The sequence below is a fragment of the Taudactylus pleione genome, unplaced genomic scaffold (genome assembly GCF_031769625.1).
Source record: "Taudactylus pleione unplaced genomic scaffold, aTauple2 ptg000185l, whole genome shotgun sequence".
In the NCBI taxonomy this organism is placed as follows: domain Eukaryota; kingdom Metazoa; phylum Chordata; class Amphibia; order Anura; family Myobatrachidae; genus Taudactylus; species Taudactylus pleione.
The window spans coordinates 1,213,093-1,237,446 of record NW_028284587.1 but is presented as its reverse complement, the minus strand read 5'-3'; the positions used below and the strand labels follow the sequence as shown (position 1 = coordinate 1,237,446).

Sequence of the window (24,354 nt, the reverse complement as noted above, 5' to 3'; positions counted from 1 at the left end):
AGCCATTACACAGCGGTCAGCGACAGGAACCACAACCACAGGCAGAAAGACTAGGTCAGATGGTACGGTGCTTATGAAGGAATCTGTCAGTTATACAGACAGTTATTACTCGGAGATGATCTAACCAATTTTTCACTTTGAAATAAATTTTCAGGGTAACTACATGCAAAGATGATGTTGCCTAATTATAATCAATGTACCAAGTACTGGAATATCTTTTGGATACTTGAAAAGATTTTCTGCCTATAATGGTTTGCTGCAAAATACAAAAACACTGCCGGGAGTCTGAATAACTGAATTTTTTCAGCAACACATGTATTAAGTGGACAGCAGTAAATATTTAGGGTTATCAGGGTCACATGAACTTCAGGCATACAAGTAAAAAGTGACTCCTGCTTCACTACAATTCAGAGGATGATAATAAAACATCACAAAATTAGGGCACTTGTTAATTACACGGGAGCCAGTCTGAACAGTGCTGCCCGTACAGTACTTCAGGATGAGAGTATAAAAAAAATCTCCCACTGCAGAGATCAAACCCACCTACCGTTTTGCTAGCGCACATGCTCGAAAAGTCCAGGAATCCCTTCATGTGCACACGCGAACCCAAGTGTCCTAGGCCGCTCACAATTGCACACGGAATGGCTAACACTTAAGGGGTCTTGCGATCCCAGGTCACCTCTCAGGGCGGAAATTGTGAGGTGACCTAAAGTGATCACAAAAGAGCGCCGTTTAGGGGAGTGCCACGGGTGCGGCTAGGAATGCCGCTGTGTTCCCAATTGCAAATACAATGTTTGATGCTTAGTTGGATTTGAGGAGTGTAGTTAGATTAGACCCTAGGTTACCACAAATATCGATGGTGTGACCGATGTTGCATTGATGGGTTTTTTTTAGAAATTCCATCACAAATGCACAGACCATGGAGCCTGAAACTGGGCGACTCACCACTCATACACTCAGTCACACTGCGGCGCACAAACGGAAGGCGGAGATTAGCATTTACATATACCTGCAAACTATTGCGGGGCTGCATTATTTATTTAACAGTTTTTATATAGCACAACATATTCTGTTGCACTTCACAATTGGAACATTAATAGAATAAAACTTAGGAGGTAAGAGGGCCCTGCTCGAAAGCTTAAAATCTATAGGGAAATAGGCATTGATACACAAGGATAGGTGCTATATATTGCATTTTGGCCCAGCCAGATTGCATTACCAACCATCCCTGAATCAGACCCAGTGTAAGTAATCACAGTGCCAATAGTTAGCATTCCCTATAAAAGGGTTTGGCCACCTGTATTGTACTGGAGAATGTACAGTAACATGGTATTGTCTCACCCACACCGCTCCTCGGGGTAGATTCACTACTGGCGGTGTGACCGATGTTTGCCAATCGTAATGAATGCTAAATCATGGTTGTTTAGATTGGATTACTATTGGCATTTGAAAAACCATAGTCACAGCTGCCAATCATCGGTGGCTTTGAAAAACTGCTCAATAGTAAATAAACCTCTAGTGTTGTTTTCTTACTACATATTACTATTCAGAAGCCAGCGCAGCGAACTGAGGGCCTGATTACAGCAAGGAACGCAACTGCAAATGCAATTGCGATTACGCACGCAGTTCAACTGCGATAGTATGCCAATTCATTGCGATCGATATGGCGCCGCAGCACTACACAAAGACGCCCACTTTACCTTACACACATCCGTAATGTTTAGCAAGACTGCGAAAAATGAGAGTTATGGTAAAACTTACCTTTGTTAACTCTCTTTCTTCGAACTCCATAGGGTCCACAGGGAGACCTTGGGGTGTAGGTGGTGGTTGAGGGCCGGGCACCGCACAGTTAAAGCTTTCAGCTTCCAGGATGCACTGGTACACTCTCCCTAAACCCCACCCCCGAGTCAGAGGCACCTCAGTTCATAACAAGCCAAAGGCCGGAGAAGAAGAAGAGAGAAGGAAGACTGGTACACACAAGAATCACATTCTCACGTAGAAGGAGACAGGAAATCGGTGGCCAAAAACATAGCCCATGTGAAGCCAGGTGCGTCAGGGCGGGTGCCCTGTGGACCCTATGGACTTCAAAAGAAAGAGAGTTAACAAAAGTAAGTTTTACCATAACTCATTTTCTTCTTCAGGGTCCATAGTGCTCCTGTGCTGAGAGGAGAATTCGGCGCCCAAATGAAGCATCCTTAGTGGCAAATGTATCAAAGGCATAAAACCACAAATGTATGGACAGAGGACCACATGACCGCCTTACAAAGCTGTTCAGCTGAGGCGCAACGGCGAGCTGCCCATGAAGGACTCACAGAGCGAGTAGAATGAGCAGTAACAGTAGCCGGTATAGGAAGGCCTGCCTGCGTGTAAGCCTGTGAGATAATCATGCGAAGCCAATGTCTGTTTGTTGGCTGACCATCCCTTCTTGTGAAATCCAAAGAGCACAAATAAGGAGTCTGATCTCCGAAGGGAACTGGTACGTTCCAAGTATATCCTGAGAGCACAGACCACATCCAAGGAGGCCTCACCTGCCGAGAGGTCTGGTGATTGATAGGCCGTGACTACAATTTCCTTATTAATGTGGAAACTAGTAACAACTTTAGGAAGGAAACCAGGGCAAGTCCGAAGCACAGCCCTGTCCTGATGGAATATCAGAAATGGGGAGCAACAGGAGAGCGCCCCTAAATCTGACACCCCTCTGGCGGGCGCCATAGCCATAAGAAAAAAAAAAAAAAAGTCTTCGCTTTGAGCCACTTGAGTTCCACAGATTCGGGAGGTTCAAACGGAAAAATGGAAGACACTGGAGGGCTCGAAGCACTACTGTCAAATCTCATGGAGCCACTGGAGGGACAAAGGGAGGTTGTATACAGAGGACCCCCCTGGAGGAAGGTGTGGACATCCGGAAGTGGGGCAAGTCTACGTTGGAACCAAAATGGACAGAGCAGAGACATGCACTTTCAGTGAGGCCAGGCGGAGTCCAAGGTCCAATCCAGCTTGAAGGAAGGCCAGGACTCTGGAAATCCTAAACACTAGGTGGTCGTAGCTTCTGGTACGACACCATTGGAAATATGTATGCCACCCTCTGTGGTAGATCCGAGCAGAGGCTGGCTTACGCGCTCTGAGTATAGGTTTTGACTACAGAGCTAGAGAATCCTTTGGACCTCAGGAGGGATGTCTCAAGAGCCACGCCGTCAAAGACAGACGACCCAGGTGAGGGTAAAGGCAAGGACCCTGAGATAACAGGTCCGGTCGTTGAGGCAGCAGGAACAGAGTGTCAATGGAGAGACTCCGAAGATCTGAGTACCAATGACGTCTGGGCCAAGCTGGAGCCACCAGCAGGACAGTGTTTCCGAAGAACTTCGAGGAAGAAGGGAGACTGAAGGGAATAGATATGCAAACTGGAAAGTCCACTTCACTGATAATGAGTCTACAAAGGTTACCTCAGCATCTCTTGTTCTGGACCCATACACTGGCAGTTTGTGATTGTGTTGGGAGGTCCACCTCTCCCCATCTGCTCACTAGGAGTTGAAAAACCTCTTGGTGAAGAGACCATTCCCCGAGATGCACGTCGTGACGGCTGAGGAAGTCTGCTTCCCAAATGAGGACTCCCGGAATGAACACCGCAGAGATGGCCGGGAGGTGACCCTCGGCCCATGTCGGAATGCGTGACATCTGTCATCGCTGCCCGACTTCGAGTGCCTCTGTGATGGTTGATGTAAGCCACTGAAGTATGTTCTGGGCCAGTATGAGGGCCCTGTAGACAGCTTGAAGTTCCAGCGACCCTGCAAGGTGTGTGGATCAGTCACTGCACCCCAGCCCCAAAGACTAGCGTCCATTGTTACGAGTACCCAGTCCGGGATCCAAAAGGGCTGACCCTTTGTTAGATGAGATGCCTGTAGCTACCAAAAGAGGGACAGACGCACCACCGGAGAGAGTACCATTGTCTGAGCTTTTATCCAATGGGGTAACCCGTTCCACCTGGAGAGATCAGCCTTTGCAAAGGCCTGGAATGGAACTGAGCATACTCCACCATGCAGAAGGTGGACACCATGGATCCCAGAACCTGCATTGCTGAGTGGATCGACACCCAGCGACTGTGGAGACCATCTGCGCACTTGTACTTGTCTGATGTCAGAAAGATTCTCTGATCCTGAGAATCCAGCAGGGCTCCCAGATGAAGCATTCTCTGTGAGGGATTCAGGGAGGACTTTTCCAATTGATTAACCATCTGTTCTTGTGAAGGAAAGCAATGGTTATTTGCAGATGGCGGTGAAGCACTTCTGGGGATCCTGCTAAGAGCAGGTGGTCGTCCAGATATGGTAACAGTCGGACACCCCGACCACGCAGGTAGGCCGCCATGACAGCCATAATATTGGTAAACACCCGTGGAGCTGTGGATAGTCCAAAGGGCAGAGCCTGAAATTGGAAGTGTTGCTGTAGTATAGCAAACAGGAGATATTGGTGATGTGAAGGCGCTATAGGTACATGTAGGTACGCATCCTGAATATCCAGAGGTACCATAAAGTTCTCAGGATCCATAGCTAGGATGATAGAGAGTAGGGTTTCTATCCTGAACCTGGGTACCCTGAGGAATTTGTTCAGGGATTGTTGAGGATAGGCCGATGAGACCCATTCGGCTTTTGAACCAGAAAGAGTAGAATAGTAACTGGACCCCCGCTGAGATAGTGGGACTGGCACAATTATCCCTGCATGCAGCAAGGACTGTATGGGCTTTCTGGATTTGTAAGGTCTTGCTTGGGTCTGAAGGAGGGCCTGTGTAGAAAAACTGGTGGGGTGGCTGTCGAAGAAATGAGAGGGCGTACCCATGAGAAACCACTTCTCTTACCCAAGCATCCGTGGTGGTGGTTTGACACCAGCACTGGGCAAACTGAAGAAGTCGGCCTTCCAGTCTGGGATCCCCCAGAGGGAGGCCCGTTCTGTCAGGCTGAGGGTTTATCCTCGGATTTTGAAGCAGGGCATCTGGTGGTACAGACCTGCTTGGCCCTGGGCTTGGCAGCCCTAGTGGAAGCCAACTGCCTAGGAAAGGACTGACCTTTAGGTTTTCCTTGAGGACAAAAGGACCTAAAAGATGTAGTCCGAGGCTTTGAAGTAGTAGTTGCTGAAGGCAGAAATGAAGTTTTTGATGCCGCCAATGTGGTTACAATCTTGTCAAGGTCTGGGCCAACCAAGATCTCCCCATTGTAGGGTAACACTTCTAGGCCTTTCTTGGAGTCTGCCTTCCATAAGCATAGCCACAGGGTACGGCAGGCTGACACTGCTGTGGCCGAGACTCTGGAGGTTAGGAGACTGGCATCCAATGTCGCTTCTCCAATATAAGACGCTGCATCTAATATGTGAGCAACGAAAGACATCTGACCCCTAGAAGCATCTGAGGGAAAAGAATCTTCAAGTGAGTCAGCCCAGCTCTCTATAGGTTTAGTCACCCATGCAATAGCCATGGTCGGACGGGCAACAGCCCCTGAAAGAGAGTATATCGATTTAAGGCAAGATTCAACCTTTCTATCCAAAGGGTCCTTCAAAGAGGATACTGTAGGGATAGGCAAAGTAGCGCTTCTAATTAAACGCATAAAACGCGAATCCAGCGCAGGGGGAGTCTCCCATTTTGAACAGTGAGCCGCAGGAAATGGTTAACAGGTCGTCAGACGTTTTTGGGGCTGAAACCTCTTACCAGAGACTGCCAGGCTGCAGCCATGTGTTTAGCTAATTGATCCGATAAAGGGAATTCTGCTGAAGCCACTTTCTGTCGTTTAAACAGTGGGTGCTTTGATTTAGGGGCTGGCTCGTCATCTTCTATTAGTAAGATGACCTAACAGCTCGCACCAAGGCAGGAATATTAATTTTAGACTGACTCTCGTCCTCCCCGAGAGGAGTCAGTGTAAAGAGAGATCAGCATCTTCTGCCTCCTCAGATGACACTTCAGAATCTGAGAACTGCATGGACTGTGAGGATAACACAGGACGCATAGGCTTACTGGGTAGGGGCTTCTCACCCTGCAACATAGTTTGAAAGGCTGTAGAGGTAGCCACCAGACCGAGATAGAGAATGCGTCTACCCATGGAGAGGGCACAGGAGGTACCTGTATTGCCTGAACCTGCTGTGGAAACCCCAGAGGAGGAATTACGGCCTGCTGTGGTAACTCCACAGGGGAAATTACAATAGGTACTGCTAGGCGGTACGCAATAGTAGCCAGCACCTGAGAAAAGGAAGCCCATGGGGGCTCTTGTGCAGGAGCTGGGGGGGGGCTGATGGGGCTGTTGGAGTATAATATTTAACACACAACCCATCTTGTATCAAATCCTCCTCACTTAGGCCTGCAGCACATAATTGGCATGATAGCAGTATTGGTGCAGATGCTTGCTTACTACTCTTGCCTTTGCTAGACAGTTGTAGAGTGGTATAAGGACACAATATGGAACTGGGTATAATACAACCACTGTGTATGTAGGTTACAAGTAGGAATGCAATATACTGATCCTGTCTTAGGCTTGGACAAGCTGCAAGAGCGCACAGCACAAATATGGCACTGTGCAATAACCAACTGTATGTGACAACCCTCATCAATACATTTATTGTAGAGATGTGAGGTACTGGGAAAAACCCTGAATACACCTGTATGTTAGGGCAAAGTCAGAGAAAAAAGGGAAAGATATATACTGACAGTATAGAGAAGTAAACAGACAGGCAGCGCTAGCATAAGTCACATACAATGCATATATACACTATAACTGCAGAATGGCACTACAATCAACTACACAGACTCTGGTCAGTGACTAAACATCTGGTAGGCTATAGAGCTACATAACCCGACTCCAAGGAAAGGTATGTAGGGGGACCGGACCCTGCGTTTCCCTTAGAGAGTTGTGGCTGAGCATGGAGAAAATGTCCGTCGGAGACCTCTGATGGGGCGTGGTCGGAGGAGGATAGCAGTTCAGGGAAAAGAGACCTCAGAGGAATGGCGCCCTGAGGGGAGGGGCCGCTTTAATGGGGAAAGCTGACCTCCCCATGCTGATTTTTTAACCACCGGGACGAGGGATTCCCGCTCCATATGTACCCTGGTGGTCTAGTGGATCACTGTGGACAAAGCCTGTGTTCACTCTCAACTCCTCCGGTCTGTCCCCTGAGGCCGGAGGTATGACTGTCCATCCGCGGGTCACCGAGAGCGATGACCCGCCTTATCTGTCCCCTTGTATCCGGGCTGCAGTCAGGGTCCATCCGCCGGCTAGCGAGGATCCCGGGATGCCCGCAAAGATCCCCAGCCGATGCCGGCGTTGCGGCGCCCGGAGGGTTGACGGAGCGGCAGCGCAGACGTCTTGTGGACAGTCTGCTGCTGCTCGCTCAACAGGAAAAGTATATATATATATATATATATATATATATATATATATAGTGACCCGACTCCAGCCGGGCACAGACAAAAATGAGGTGCCTCTGCGGCGGGGTATAGGTGGTTGGACCAGTGCATCATGGAAGCTGAAAGCTCCTCAACCACCACCTACAGCCCAAGGTCTCCCTGCGGAGTCCTATGGACCCTGAAGAAACATCGGTACAATCGAGTACCATCGCAGCCTCACGCACACTTGCACAAGCTCTGACCTCTCTCAGAAATTGCTAACCTCATCGCACGCTATGAGTCCTCAAGCTGCGTATGTCATCGCAGTGGCTAATTCATGCACACCCCTGTAACGGCGTCCAAGCACACTGGCACGCCTGCGTTTTGCCGACCACATCCTCCTCCTCCCCCCCCCCCCCGGACGTCACCACCCACAAATGATACTTCCTGTCAATCACTCTGGGTTGGGTCTGCGTAGTCACTGTGATCGCTGTCACGATCGCAGTGGAGCGTTCGCGCACGTGCACTGCAGAGCGTACACATGAGCAGTGCATAACAAAACGACCGATTGCGTGCCTATTCGCAGTTGCGATCTTCGCTGAATCAGGCTCTGGGGTCCAAGCTACAATCATCATTGTGTCATACCAATTCACTTTTGTCTATGATCCAATGCAAACCTCCATATTACTATGAAAGATAACACATAGGACCTCATTCAGAGGCACTCGCAAAATGCGAGCGCTCGCTCTGAATGAGGGCAGCCGCATCTAAAAATGTTCCGGCCTCCTGGCCGCTCGCTAGGCTGTGGGTTACCACCCACAGCTTTAACGAGCGGCCAGGGTGATGGTCGCGATGGTCAAGACCATCGGGTCTTGCGACGAGACCCTTGTGGTAGGGTCTCGTCAGCCGCAAGCCCCAGATAGCTTTTGGCTCTAATAGAGCCAGAAGCTCTCCCGCTGACATCACTGGTGATGTCAGTGGGGCCGCCCACAAACGGCAGGCGCTAGCTTGGGAACGCCTCCGTTTGTGAAGCCACCCCCCCTTGCCGCGCCTACAAAACGGGTCGAGCTGTCGATCAACATCGACAGCCGCCCCTTTTGTAGTGAGCCCCGGAGCGAGAGAATTTCTCTCTCGCTCCGGGGCTTGCGCACGCACAGTGCGGCCGCGCAGCCAAACATCGACCCGCTTGCGAGAGCGCTCAAGGGCTTCCAAGCGGGTCTGAATGAGACCCATAGTCCTTATCAGTATAGTAAGGACAATCAAAAGGACTTAAGACCACTACAATGTAATAAACATAAAAAAGGTTTGATGATGCAACAGCACAGATCTGCCGGCATTAAACAACCTCTTGTCAGGAGCAGGAGACAGCTGCAATGTTTTTTTGCGGTTGCTTAGTCTCTGCTTGCACTTTGATTTTATTCTTGTGGTTACATGATTATAGGTTATTTGGATTCTCACTGGTACCAGCTGCTTTAAATAGCAGCTTTTAGCACTAGTACTTAGCTGGTTATAGTGTGCACACTTCAGCATTCCCGTGCTTCAGTCTTTGTACTCAGTCTGTATTCCGATCTCAGCCTGTGACCCCTAATCTGCCATCACTGACGCCTAGGCCTCCGCTTGCCTGCCAGATCTGCATTTGGCAACCACTCTGCTTTTCCTGTTGCTATCTGCATACTGCGTTATCAGTGACTTTGCTCTACACTGCCAAACTGCTTTGCTGGATACCTTAGGGTACTACATCCTGCATACAACTCATCCGGCTGGATAGTCTACGTTGTGGCCCGGAACTCCCTGCATTGCAGTACTGCACAGCGGGCCGGATTCATCACGGATCGCAGTTGCAAAGACGCAGGCAAATCGGTCGATTGTTGCGTTCTGCGCATGCATCGAGAACTAGCAATTGCAAACAGATATTGCGATTGCAAATGCTACGCAGACCCACAGCAGAATGATTGACAGGAAGTGCAGTTTATGGGTGGTGATTGGGGGGGGGGTGTCGGGCGATCGCAGGCGTGCCAGTGCGTTTCAATGCCGTTGCAGGGGCGTGCATAAATTATTTACTGCAATACCATACGCAGGCTGAGGCCTCATAGCGTGCACTAAAGTTAGCAATTCCTGAGTGAGGTCTGGGCTATTCTAACTGTCCGATGTTACCGATTGTTTCACTATCTTGGTCAAGTATACGGATGTGAGTAAGGCTGGGTACACACCTACTAGTTAGAGTGAAAATCTGGTAAGGGATGAAAGCAAATGACAATCAGCAATTTGCTCCCAAACAACGGAAAATGGACAAAAACTGTTGTTTGAACAAATTGTTTGGATCAAACATTTAACAAACTTGTCTGATGACCATTTTCATCTGTCTTCTGGCATTTAGGAGCAAATTGCTGATCATCAGTTACTCCCATACCTTACCAGATTTTCATTCCAACCAATCAGCTAGTTGGCTGGTTGGGCGGATAATCTTTACGGGGGGGAAGTGGTTGTCCAGATAATCTTGGTTGTCCAGGTTGTTGGACAGATAATCTTTCCCAGGGGGAAGTGGTTGTCCTTTATGTCAGGAAATGTACGCGCAATGTAAATGCAATCATTAATATATCACTGCTGATATTAGCAACGCAGTTGCGTGCGTATAAGCAGAATAGCGCACCATAGTAAATCAGGCCCTGTGTCTGCCGAATCCATTGGTGCAACATCCTGCAGTACCTTGGAGTGTTACTTACAGGTCAGTCCTTGTTTATACTGGTATCTATCTCCTGTGACACTGCACCTACTGGTATACTGGTATCTATCTCCTGTGACACTGCACCTACTGGTATCTATCTCCTGTGACACTGCACCTACTGGTATCTATCTCCTGTGACACTGAACCTACTAGTATCTATCTCCTGTGGCACTGCACCTACTGGTATACTGGTATCTATCTCCTGTGACACTGCACCTACTAGTATCTATCTCCTGTGGCACTGCACCTACTGGTATACTGGTATCTATCTCCTGTGACACTGCACCTACTGGTATCTATCTCCTGTGACACTGCACCTACTGGTATCTATCTCCTGTGACACTGCACCTACTGGTATACTGATATCTATCTCCTGTGACACTGCACCTACTAGTATCTATCTCCTGTGACACTGCACCTACTAGTATCTATCTCCTGTGACACTGCACCTACTGGTATCTACCTCCTGTGACACTGAACCTACTGGTATCTATCTCCTGTGATACTGCACCTACTAGTATCTATCTCCTGTGACACTGCACCTACTGGTATCTACCTCCTGTGACACTGCACCTACTGGTATCTATCTCCTGTGACACTGCACCTACTGGTATCTATCTCCTGTGACACTGCACCTACTGGTATCTATCTCCTGTGACACTGCACCTACTGGTATCTATCTCCTGTGACACTGCACCTACTGGTATACTGGTATCTATCTCCTGTGACACTGCACCTACTAGTATCTATCTCCTGTGACACTGAACCTACTGGTATCTATCTCCTGTGACACTGCACCTACTAGTATCTATCTCCTGTGACACTGAACCTACTGGTATCTATCTCCTGTGACACTGCACCTACTAGTATCTATCTCCTGTGACAGCGCACAATAGGCAAGAGGTTGCTATAGGTGAAAACCTTCTCGAGAGCTGTTGTGATAATTATGTTGTTCTCACTATTGGATTTGATCAAGCATTCAACCCACGGATAACTCACATAGGTCATTAGGATCAAAAGGCCGTGGAGGATCTGGATCCCATTCATCTCCATCAGAATCCTCCCCATCTTCCTCATCCTCATCCTCGTCATCATCATCATCTTCCTCCTCTTCTTCCTCCTCATCGTCATCGTCCTCATCATCGTCCTTAGCTTGTAAATGAGCGTTTGGGTCCTGCAGAGTGGCCAGGTCTGTTGCGTTCTCCACACCCTCCATAGGAGGTAAGCCCCTTTCATGGGCAGATAATGACGCCTGAATAAGTTAAACAGCCAGGAGAACACTTTCAGTTACTGACTCTAGCACTTATGGTCATGTATAGAGTTAAAACCTTGGTGCATGGATGGGTCAATATAAATAGGCTGAAGTAGACTGGAAATCATGGCATGGTGAGGGAACCTAATAAGGGAAACTGAGGATCACAAAGGGTTGAGGTGACCAAAAGGTAAAAAAAAGGGCAGACTAGATGGGCCAAGTGGTTCTTATCTGCCGTTAAATTCTATGTTTCTAAGGGGGCTTCAAAGATCCTTGAAAATGTCTTCCTGTAAAATACAAACAAATATTCAAATACATTAAGAAATACTAATTGATTGAAATCAACTTTGCTATACGGGAGGGACTGATATTATACCAATGTTAATGAAATGGATAAGAAGAGACAGATTGGACAGTGGATTTTGCATATTTAAAATCAACTTTGCTCCCTCCCTCCAATAAAACTAGACCTGGACACACAGGCCTAGTGCCCGTCAGCCATAGGCCTAGAGACCCGCCAGCCACAGGCCCAGAGGCCCCGCCAGCCACAGGCCCAGAGGCCCCGCCAGCCACAGGCCCAGAGGCCCCGCCAGCCACAGGCCCAGAGGCCCCGCCAGCCACAGGCCCAGAGGCCCCGCCAGCCACAGGCCCAGAGGCCCCGCCAGCCACAGGCCCAGAGGCCCCGCCAGCCACAGGCCCAGAGGCCCCGCCAGCCACAGGCCCAGAGGCCCCGCCAGCCACAGGCCCAGAGGCCCCGCCAGCCACAGGCCTTTTACACACAGAAGATTGCCAAGCTCCTTGTAACTCCCCTTTGGCTTACCACACCTATCCAATATTTTCAGTCTACTTCACCATATTTTTATTTTGATACACCCATACGCCAAGGACATTACCTGGCCTTTTCCATTCCCAAGGTTGTTTATCAACACACTTCCTTAATTACTGTGCAAGTAGACTATCAATGATTATTAGTGTTAAGGTGCATACACACACACAACGATTTTTTGACCGATTATCGTTAACGATATCGTTTATCGCTGAAAAAAATCGTTTATGCGCGTTCACGTTTGTAGTTCAGTCAGACTGACCAACTGAACGATTTTCATTAAGGGTATATGCAAAATTCGTTCGTAGTTAAAAAAAATCGTTCATTACACATTAAAAATTCTGACAGAAAATCGTTGTTAACAAAATCGTTGTGTGCGTATGCACGTTAAAGCTGCATACACACAACGATTTAGTAAATGAACAATTTTAGTAAACGATTTTTTTGAACTACAAACGATTTTTGCATATTCCCTTCCTGAAAATCGTTGAGTTGGTCAATCTGAACTAGAAACTACAAACGTGAACGCGCATGAATGATAATCGTTCATCGTTTTAACTCAGAAAGTGAACGATTTTTTTCCACGATTGAACTATATCATTATCGATGATCGTTCAAAAAAACGTTGTGTGTGTGTGTATGCACCTTTAGTATTCATTTATTGTGCTACTATTCAGCTGTCTACTCTGTATAGCACTGCGCCACCACGGACATATAAACACCAGGAATTATGTATTTAAAATGGGATTTTTTGTAATGTTCATTTGGACATTGAAATTATTACAGATGTTACAAGTCACCTCTGACTTCTATTGCCATACAAAGGCACATGGTGTCAAGACTGTGCACATTGGGCCTGATTCAGAGCCGCTCGTAAGCGGGCGCTCGTTCACTCCGAGCGATGTTCGCACATCTGCGTATGGGTCGTAATGCGCATGCGCCAACCAGTCAGTGCGGTCAGAAATCGAGCGCTCGTAAAATAGCGAGTGCCTGCTAATTTGAGTGACAGGATGAGGCGTTTGTGGGTGGTAACAGGGGAAGGTGCTTGAAAACGGGGAGTGGAGATCCGAACGCAGGCGTGCCAAATGGTCAAAACGGGCATTTTAACGGTGTGCATAATTAACAAAGAAGCGTCAATGACCACGTCACTTGGTTATTTCTTAGCCTGAACTGTTCGCATGATTGCGGTACGAAAATCCAACCACAAGCACTGCGAGCAGTTCAGACGCCTTTCGATGTACTCGATTAATCTAATAAATAGCGGAGATGACGTAGGATGCGAGCGGCCAGGGGGCGTCTTTACAAAATAGCGAGCGCATGTTTCGTTCGCTCGCTCAGACACAGAGGCGTCAACAGACCGCAAAGAGCGAGCGCTCAATTTAAGTAGCCGGACCCTTTTTCTGAACGAGCGAGCGCAAATAGCGTCCGGCTCTGAATCAGGCCCATTATCCTGTACATAAACCCCAATTACAGGCTGGGCGCACAGGGGTAATATGGGCTTTGTTTGATACTTTTTAATTTTATTAACATTTAATTGCACCTTTTGCTACATAATATAGCTTTTATTTAATAAAGGTTAGACTTCAATGCCATATTTATCATCAGGGGTAGCATGCAGAAGCTGGTGCTTAGTATAAACCGCGATTTCGTTATTGTATTGTTTGTCCAAAGAGGAAGAGCGTGAAGTGTGGGCTCAGGGCCTTTAAGTAGACACAGTGACTGCTCAGGCTGGAAGGCAAGCGTAGGGTCAAAGGGAAAGTGATTCATTAGTATAGAGCTGCTGCCCCCAGGAGGAAAGCCTTCATCCAATCAGCCTTCCCCTCTCTCCATCACTCAGCCCTACACAGCAACCTCAACAGCCACCGCACGCAGCCGGAGCCTCTACAACAGACGGACGCCAGTGGTAACAGAATACAGATGTGTCCTGCTACATCTATGCTCCATACGTAGCGTGCCCTGCAGTCAGTTTGTAATCCAGAGACAACGCTTTCTGGGCTGAGACGTGTAGTTCAGTGATGGTTCTATACACCACTGCTCAAGCCCCATTACTCATTGGCTAAGGCATGTCTTCACTGTGTGAGCGCTACACACCATTTTCTACAGTGCCGCAGTGACCGGCACTTACTAATGTGATTAGCGACATGTTGTGCAAACTCCAAGCGGCACAGCGGTGCCGACATTGGTGCAAGTGTGCGGCATAAAGCGCACAGTCAGTTTGCAATCTAAAGACACCTCTTTCTGGGATGAGATTTGTGGATCATCGATAATTTCATACAGCGCTGCTAAAACCCCACTACTAATTTCTAAGGCACGCCATCGCTGTGCGAGTGCTGCACATCACTGCCGAAAATAGCCTGCCGTGCAGAATTACAACAGTACTGTATTAAAGTCACGGTGTACAGTCTGCAATACTGTACAGTATGCGATTACAGTTCTATTGTATTCTGTAGTGCCATACTGTATCATTCACCACTTACACTAAGGGCCTGATTCAGAGCCGCTCGCAAAAAGCGAGCGCTCGCTCTGAATCAGGGCGGCCGCTTTGTTTGAAGAAACCCGGCCTCCTGGCCCCTCGCTAAGCTGTGGGTGACCACCCACAGCTTTAGCGAGCGGCCAGGTGATGGTCGCGATGGGCTTGCAACGAGACCCTTGTTGGTAGGGTCTCGTCTGCCACAAGCCCCAGTGAGCTTCCGGCTCTATTAGAGCACTCGTGATGTCAGTAGGGCCGCCCACAAACGGCAGGCGTTCCTTCAGGAACGCCTCCGTTTGTCCAGCCACCCTGCCTACAAAACGGGGTGAGCTGTCGATCAACATCGACAGCCGCCCCGTTTGTAGCGAGCCCAGGAGCGAGAGAATTTCTCTCTCGCTCCGGGGCTTGCGCACACGCATTGCGCACGCAGTGCGTGCACAATGCCCCACCATCGACCAGCTTGCGAGCGGGTCTGAATCAGGCCCTAAATTCACACTCTCTCTGTGGAGCACTGGCCACCCAGCGGTGAAGCTGTGTATTGCATGCCTCACTGCGCCTTACCACGCCACGCGGCGCTATTCTCATTCCGCGACTTAGAAGCCTGTATGGCACTCTATGAGCAAAGATGTAGCCGGACACAGCCGTAAGTAGCATTGTATGAAAATAGTCCAAACAGCATAAAGTCTACATATCTCTCAGATGTTACTTTCTAAGGCTGCACTAATATGACGAAAGTTACTATGTGACAGTTATTACAAGATAAGCAATACGCGGTAGGATTACCTGTGACACTGGCTCCAATGACATGGCCTGGGCTGAATCGGGGACGCTGCTGAGCACTGCCAGGTTATTCAAGCTCTGGGCTGCAGGCAGCAACACAGTTACCTGTGATACAAGAGCCGATGTAAGAGTCACAAATCACCAGGCACTGTGGGCGGTTCTTTAGTAATGTAGTGGTAAAGTTACAGAGTCCAGTGACGCAGAGCAACCAATCCGCATTTAGCTCTGATTTGGTACAACAGAGACTAGTAAATGCAGGCATCTGATTGGTTGCTATAAATCACTGTAGAGAGACCGCTTCTAGGATTGTGGACTACACTTTGACATAACGGCTGCTCAGGTGGTCTTGCCGAAACAAAGCAACATTCCGTAGGGTGGGGAAAGCGCAGATAAAAAACAGCCCTGGCAAGCAAAGTGCAGCACTTGTATCGCTAGGCGTAAAGGGCTGGTACCTGTTGGGTGGTGGCATCTTGCTGAACATAGGCGACTTGGGGCTGGTCTGTGAACAGAGTCTAGAAAGAGATTACCAATATGTTTACATACCCACACAAACATTACTAAATAGCATTAATATAAACATATTACAAAATAAAAAAAAAAAACAGTTCTTAACACAATAGCTCTAATTACGAAATAATCATGCTACATCTACCTGCTGAAACTCTTGATGCGCCCATACCTGTGACCCATCCACAGGGTGGATGTACACCAGGGTGTGTTCGGAAGCATCCACCGACGTGAATGAAGAGGCATCTGCCGTGTACACCACCTGCTGCGAGGGGCGATCCTGGTCATCGCTATACACAATCTGTGCCACAGTGCCCCCTTCTGGAACAAAATGCACCTGCAGGCCGAAGCGGAGGAAGATTTTATAGAATCAGCGGTCAGACTTTTCTAAAGGTGTTTTTTTTGTGCGACTGACAGCAAAATCCTTTTACTCCAATAAAAGTTTTGTATCTTACTGGAGCGGGAAAGCTCACCGATCGTTTCTCGTGTTGGGGACATTTACGGAGACAACTTGAAGATTCTAGTGAGAATGGTCTTGAAACATGAACTAAAATGTGAACAATTATAAAACTGAAATATGGAGCGACTGCTTTCAAAAGGGAAAAATATAGGATTATCAAAAAAAAATAAAAAATTGGTAAATACCCAAATTTCACACAAAACTAATCCAGTTTGGCCCCTGCTATGTGAATGAGTCAGAATTTGGTTAGTACAGTGGGCCTGATTCAGAGCCGCTCATAAGCGGCCGCTCGTTCGTTCCGAGCGATGTTTGCCCAACTCCGCATGCGTACGGATCGTAATACGCATGCGCGAACCAGTCAATGCGGCTGAAAATCGTTTGTTCGCTAAATAGCGAATGCCTGCTATTTTGAGTGACAGGAGGAGGCGTATGTGGGTGGTAACAGGGGAAGGTGCTTGAAAACGGGGAGTGGAGATCCGAACGCAGGCGTGCTTAAAGGTCAAAACGGGCGTTTTATGGGTGTGCATAATTAATACAGCAGCGTCATTGACCACGTCACTGGGTTATTTTATAGTCAGAACTGCTCGCATGATTGCAGTAGGAAAAACCAACCACAAGAATAGCGAGCAGTTCATACGCTGGTCGATGTACTCGATTAATCTAATAAATAGCGGACATGACATAGGATGCGAGCGGCCAGGGGGCGTAGTTATCCAAAAAACGACCGCAAGTTTTGTTAGCTCGTTCAGACCTAGAGGAGTGAACAGACCGCAAAGAGCGAACGGTTCATTTGAATAGCCACCCCTTTTTTCTGAACGAGCGAGCGCAAATAGCGTCCGGCTCTGAATGAGGTCCAGTGTTAGTAGATGTGCGATAAGGAGGTAAAAGGATCACCTGGGTTGTGTTAGGCTGCTGATCCCCAGCAGAGGACCACACATGTGGACCTTCCTGCTTGGAGTCCATCCTCTTTCAGGCTACGATCTAACAATCACTCTCGGGTTCGGGAGCTTAGTCGGAAGATCTCATCTGTCCACTGGGTCTCTGCTCAAGCACAGTGTAGAGTATCTGGGCAACATGGCTGTAAGGAAACAGAGGATGATTAGGGTTCAGCTTTCAGTATGGAAGACAGCAAAGAGCCTGGAGGGGGTAAACCAAGCAGACGTAATAGTAATCTGGACATCAGTATGAAGCTGTATACAGTAGGGCCCCATTCATACGGGCATTTAAGCTCAGGACCCCTGCCGGAAAGCAGAAAGTCACTGAAAAGGAGAAACACTGCCTAAACAGCCGTACAGATGTGTCCTCATACACGATTGCTACAGTAGCGCCAAACAGCCATTCTCCGTGCGCCAGGTCCCGTGCAACTGTCTATTTCACCTGAGACATGGGACCTGGTGGCTCAGTCACGCCAGGTGCGTTGCGCGGCATAGATACGCAGGGAAAATAGGAAAGCAGAGAAGAAGAAGGAGAAGTAATAGGTGGGGATTATACGGTCTCGAAAATTTACTTATGGCTTCACATGGCTGAAAGTTGTTCAGTATGGACAAAGGGGCGCCTACAAAATGGGAACGCCCCGAAACAGCAGCAGCAGGTCAAGCATGCGCAGTCCCCACGCAATCGGAGATGTACACAAAATCATCAGGTTTGTGCACATCTCTGCATTATGCCCAATGAACGCTCCTGATGGGGTGACAACGTTTCCCTTTAGAACAAGGGTGGGGAATATTTTTTCTGGCGAGGGCCATTTTGAGATCTATAACATTATTCGCGGGCCCACCCCCTCACTGTGACATCCTACAGGACGGGGCCACAATTGCCAGTGATTACAGCACTGCCCTGATCATCCTGAGGATGCTCCGGGGAGCTGTAAGAGCAGCGGTGTGACTGTCTGAAGTGTCCTAAGGATGCTCCAGGCGGCACTGCTGCATAGATTCTGGCTGCAGGGTGCCACTCTAGGTACCCTGATAGCCAGATGAGGCTGGCAGAAAAAAGCTCTGAGGGCCAGACCAAATGATTCCGGGGGCCCCCGGGCCTGAGGTTCCCCGTCCCTGCTTTAGAACCTGTAAGGAACAGCCTGTACAATGATATATTACATCAGTGTTACACACAGCTCTGGCATAACTGTGCTCCCCTAATCTCACAAAACAGCCAACACTCTGCAAACCTACTCAATCATTATAGGGGACGCTAGGCATTTGCAAACCTGCTCGTATAATATATGTCACGGGATGTAAAGCACAAGATTTATCATGATCATTTGAAAAGCAAGTCCTATATATAGAGCAGAGCTGCTCCATCTGCCGCAGAACTAGACCCGCTCACGAAGTTTTCCACAAGAGGTTCACGGTAAACAGCGGCGCATATTAAGAAAGATGGGATCATGCAATAGGATTAGAGTTGATTTCCAATTAATCTCTCTAAAGCATTACAATTCCAGCTGTAACTAGCAAATTGTTACACTGTAACTGGAGTTGGGATAGCTGTCAGCCAGGCCATCATTCCATCACGGTAACTGGCATGTACTGCAACACAAGTCTCCTTTGTTTAGGAAACAGAGGGCCTGATTCAGAGCTGAACGCTCTGACCAGAGCGCTCGCTCTGAATCAGGGCCCTACCACCTTTTTTTGGAGCGTCCTCGTGGACGCTCGCATAGCTGTGGGTTACCACCCACAGCTATAGCGAGCGTCCATGATGATGGTCGCGATGGTCTTGACCATCGCGACCATCGGGCTTTGCGACGGAGACCCTGCGGTAGGGTCTCGCTGCCGCAAGCCCTGGAATGATTATGGCTCTATCAGAGCCAAAATCACTCCCACTGACATCACTAGTGATGTCAGTGGGGCCGGCTTGAGACGGTAGGCGTTCCCATGGGAACGCCTCCGTCTGGCAGGCACGCCCACCAAAGGGGGCGTGCTGTCAATCAACATCAACAGCACGCCCCCTTTGGTGCGAGACCCGGAGCGATGGTGAGCCCGTCGCTCGCCAGGTCTCGCGTATGCGCACGACGGAGCTCCCTCCGTCGTGCGCATGCGCAGTGGGGAACATCGGCTCGCTTGCGAGCGTCCTGCCGCTCGCGAGCGGGTCTGAATGACCCCCAGAGAGTGCTTGGCTTCTATGCTCTCATAGTTAATCTTGCATTGCCGTGAGCCAGCTCCTGTTTTATTAGCACATGATGAAAATGACTGAGGACCTGACTCAGAGAAGGATGCAATAGCACGGCCGCTGCTTACACATGCAAAAGCCGCAGGAGGCGTCTTGTGTAAAAATCTTCTGTGACCCGCTGCCATGTCCAGAGACGCGGCGTCGGATCACCTGCGTGAACTTCGGACACACTCTTGGGGGCCAGTGAACCTGCATAAAAGGATGCAGCCACTGGCTTTGGCATGCCCAGGAAAGTAGTCGACGCCCCCCCGTTCTCTGGAACACGGCTTGTCGCTTTCTCCAAACGCCAGGGTCATGTTAATCGTGCTGCTGTGACACTGCGAGTGACATCGCAGAGACAGATCGGCACATGCGCCGTGCGGCTCCTGCGTATGCGCATGTCTGCTAACATGGCGGACAAAGGGCTGTTGCATCAGGCGGCAACCAATCGGAGATTATTGTCACGCTAGTGACTGTATGCACTAAGATGCGCAATTCTTACTCCCATACAGACAACACACATTTGTTTTAAGATAAACATTACAACCAAAATAAACCCTTAAGGTGCCCATCCACTAGAAGACAGGCAAAAGACTGCACGATTACGACATTGTAAACATGCAGACGTTTGTCAGTCTGTGATGAGCCTGCACTGAATGAGCAGTTGTTCAGTGCAGGCTCATCAATCATCTGCAAACATGCAGAACCTGACGTTATTGTCAGGTTTACCAGCATGTTTGCACGATGATAGATGTCTAAAAATAAGATTTATGGTATAACATACCTTTGTTAACTCTTTCTCTTCGAGGTCCATGGGCTCCACAGCCATTACGTTGGGGTATGAATCCCGGTCACCAAACAGTTAACACAAACGAGCTCTCTGCTCCCAGGATGCACCGGGGTTCTTCCTCATATACCCCACCCCCTGCCTCAGGTAGCCAGTTTGTTACCAAGCTCAAGCAGGCAGAGAAACAAAGGGTAAGAAAGAAAAGACCCATACTTACGAGTCCAGACTCTCAAGAGAAGAAACTACGGAAAACCTCCCCCAGAACTACAGGTGTGTCTGGGTGGGTGTCCTGTGGACCCCATGGACCTCGAAGAAAAAGAGTTAACAAAAGGTATGTTATACCATAACACTTATTTTCTTCTTCGGGGTCCATGGGGTCCGCAGCCATTACGTTGGGGATATCCCAAAGCACTAACCCTACGGGCGGGGATGCTCCTGACTCTCGGAAGAGAGGAGAATCCTACGCCCGAAGGAGGCATCCTGAGAGGCAAAAGTGTCAAAGGCATAAAATTTGACAAAGGTATGGATGGAAGACCATGTGGCTGCTTTACATAATTGCTCAGCAGAAGCACCCCGGCGGGTCGCCCATGATGGACCTACTGCCCTAGTAGAACGTGCCGTCACTGAATCCGGCACACGCATACCAGCCTGTGTATAAGCCAATGAAATTGCCATGCGAATCCACCTGGCCAGTGTCTGTTTATTGGCTGGCCAGCCAAGCTTATGACAACCATAAAGCACAAAAAGTGAATCGGACTTTTGCTCGTGCGTTTAACATAAATTCTCAACGCACGGACCACATCCAGGAAAGCCTCACCTTGTGAGAGACTTGTGCCCTGAAATGCTGGAACTACTATTTCTTCATTAATATGAAATTTAGACACCACTTTCGGAAGGTAACCCTCCCTAGTACGTAGTACTGCTCTATGTTGATGAAATATCAAGAACGGCTCCCGGAAGGAAAGCGCAGCTAAATCCGACACTCCACATGCAGATGCCATAGCAAGGAGGAATACCGTCTTTGCTGTTAGCCACTTGATGTCTATTGAATTTAAAGGCTCGAGCGGAGGAGCCTGTAAAACCTTCAGAACTAGAGTCAAGTCCCACGGAACAACCGGGGAAATGAAGGGAGGCTGAATCCTCAACACCCCCTTAAAAAAGGTCTTTATATGCGGTCTCAGAGCAATTTTATGTTGGAACCAGACTGAAAGAGCTGACACCTGTACCCTTAAAGAGGCCAGGCGGAGCCCTTTTTCCAGACCGCTTTGAAGAAAAAATGCACTCTGGATATCAGGAATTTATGTGGATCATACCCTTTCAGTTCACACCTCTGAAAGAAAGTATGCCAAACCCTATAATATATACGGGCTGAGGATGGTTTCCGTGCCTTCAGCATCGTCCGTATAACGGACTCGGAAAACCCCTTTTCCCTCAAGACGGAGGCCTCAAGAGCCATGCCGTCAAAGATAGCCGAGGAAGATCCGGGTACCAGCAGGGACCCTGTAGCAACAGATCCGGTCTCAATGGCACCAGTGCCGTCTCGGCCACGCCGGAGCTATTAATATGACGGTACTGCCCTCTTGTTTGATCTTTCTGACCACTCTGGGCAGAAGAGCAAATGGAGGAAACAGATACACCAGCTTGTAATGCCACTTTACTGTCAGTGCGTCTACAAACTCGGCTCTTGGATCTCTTGTCCAGGATCCGTACCTGGGAACCTTGTTGTTCCTTCTTGATGCCAATAGATCTATTTCTGGTAGACCCCACCTGTCCACAAGGTTCTGAAAAACCTGTGGATGTAGGACCCATTCCCCTGCATTTATCTCTTGCCGACTGAGAAAATCGGCCTCCCAATTCAGGATTCCTGGAATGAACACGGCAGATATCGTGGGCAGATGAGCCTCTGCCCATACCAGGATCCTTGATACCAGGATTCTTGATACCTCTGCCGACTCCTCGGGCCCCCTTGATGATTTAGGTAAGCGACCGCGGTGCGATTGTCCGACTGTATCTGCACCGACCTGCCCTTTAAGATTTCCTGAGCCTGCACTAAAGCTTTGAATATAGCTCTTAGTTCCAGGATATTTATCGGTAGCCGGCTTTCCGTCACTGACCACTTTCCTTGGAAAGTGTGTGACCCCGTCATCGTCCCCCAACCTTGAAGACTGGAGTCGGTTTTGACTAATGTCCAATCCGACACCCAAAAGGGGCGAACCTGCCTGAGATGCTTTGTATGCAACCACCAGGTCAGGGACAACCGTACCTCTGGAGAGAGACGCGGCAGCTGAGACCTGATCGTGCGATGATCCTTGTTTCAGCGAGACAGAATGAATTGCTGCAGTGGTCTGGAGTGGAATTGAGCGTATTCCACCACCCTGAAGGTGGCCACCATCGACCCCAGGACCTGCATGGCTACTAGAATGGATATTTGCCTGTTGCGAAGCAACCTGCGTATTCGTGATTGTAGAGCAAGGATCTTCTCCTCCGGCAGATATACCGTATTCTCTGCACCACGGAGTCCAATCTCGCTCCCAAATGACACATCTGTTGTACCGGACAGGGTGACGACTTTTGCCAGTTTATGATCCAGCCGTGACTGTACAGACATGATTCTGTCAACCTCAAATGATCCTGTAACTGCTGTGGGGACTGCCCCAGCAACAGGAGGTCGTCCAAGTAAGGCAAAATCCTGACGCCTTGGCGCCTGAGGCATGCCATCATCACTGCCATCACCTTGGTGAATACCCGAGGGGCTGTGGACAGGCCAAACGGCAGGGCCTGGAACTGAAAATGTTCCTCCCCTACCGCAAAACGAAGAAATTTTTGATGAGCCTGTGTGATTGGGATGTGAAGGTAGGCATCTTGTATGTCTAGGGACACCATATAGTCCCCCTGTTCCATTGCCAACACAATCGATCGCAATGTTTCCATCCTGAACCCGGGGGCTCGAACAAATTTGTTGAGCTCTCTCAGATAGGCTGGTATGACCCATTCGGTTTCAGAACCAAGAACAGATTGGAGTAAAACCCCTCTCGGAACTGGTTCTCTGGCACCGGAATCACTACTTCTTATGCTAGTAAGGCAAGAATAGCCTTCTGAAGGGCCAAAGCTCTTTCTGAACCCACCTGCGGGTTTACACAAAAAAACCTTTAAGGAGGAGTCCTCCAAACCGTCAGGGCGTACCCTCGGGAAACAACTCCCCGAACCCAGGCATCCTCCGTCGTGAGGTGCCAGGGCTCTGAAAACCGAAGCAGTCGGCCCCACACCCTGGGATCCCCCAGGGGAAAGCCCGTCCCATCAGGCCACTGGTTTATCCTGGACCCTAGATCCTGGACGTTTGTTCTGCCAGGGCTTCCTGGGTCCTGCCTTTCTTGGTGGAAATCTCGCTGAGGGCTGACCTTTGGCCTTGCCAAGCGGCCGAAACCCCCGAAAGGACGCCCTCCTCAATTTAGACGAGGTTGCTGATGGTAAACCTGCCGTCTTTGAGGCTGCCATGGAGGATACAATTTTGTCCAGTTCTGGACCAAAGAGCACACCTCCTGTGAATGGAAGGAATTCTAGGGCCTTTTTGGACCCGACATCAGCCCTCCAATCCTTCAACCAGAGGATCCTACGTGCCACCACGGACTCAGCTGAAACTTTAGAGGAAAGGATCCATGCATCCAAGGCGGCATCACCCAAATAAGAGGCCCCTTCTCTAATAAAGGAGATCATATCCAGTTGCTCCTTAGAGGCATCTGGTAAAGACTCTGTTACATTTTTGGCCCACTCCTCAATAGCTCTTGCTACCCAGGCAGTGGCCATAGCTGGGCGGGTGGCCGTTCCTGATTTGAGACAAGACTCCAGTCTCCTATCCGTGGATAGGAGCGCAGTGTTGCTGCCCAGTTACACCCACGCAGTCGCAATTGGGGAGGCGACTGAGATCCACATGGCTCTGAATCGCCCGTAACTGCGCTAGGTTGTGTATGCAGGCCCCAACGCAGAAGCGGAGTGTGAAAACTGGTGAGACCCGTACCTGTAACTCTGAATCGGGCCCAAAACCTAGACTAGGCATA

The 24,354-nt window shown here is 49.1% G+C and overlaps 1 protein-coding gene across 2 annotated transcripts in view; it reads right to left on the bottom strand.

The window, feature by feature from the left end:
* Positions 1 to 24,354, bottom strand: part of PRDM10 (PR/SET domain 10) — a 122,399-nt gene that overhangs the window by 49,931 nt on the left and 48,114 nt on the right. The window contains exons 2-6 of one of the 2 annotated variants that reach the window (XM_088476244.1): positions 17,266 to 17,449; positions 16,057 to 16,248; positions 15,857 to 15,916; positions 15,408 to 15,509; positions 11,076 to 11,328 (exon numbers count right to left, since the gene is read on the bottom strand). In XM_088476244.1, coding sequence (XP_088332370.1) covers positions 11,076 to 11,328; positions 15,408 to 15,509; positions 15,857 to 15,916; positions 16,057 to 16,248; positions 17,266 to 17,334 — 676 coding nt within the window. In that variant the 5' untranslated portion in view covers positions 17,335 to 17,449. The remainder of the gene's footprint in view (positions 1 to 11,075; positions 11,329 to 15,407; positions 15,510 to 15,856; positions 15,917 to 16,056; positions 16,249 to 17,265; positions 17,450 to 24,354) is intronic. The other variant, XM_088476245.1, reaches the window with a different exon arrangement.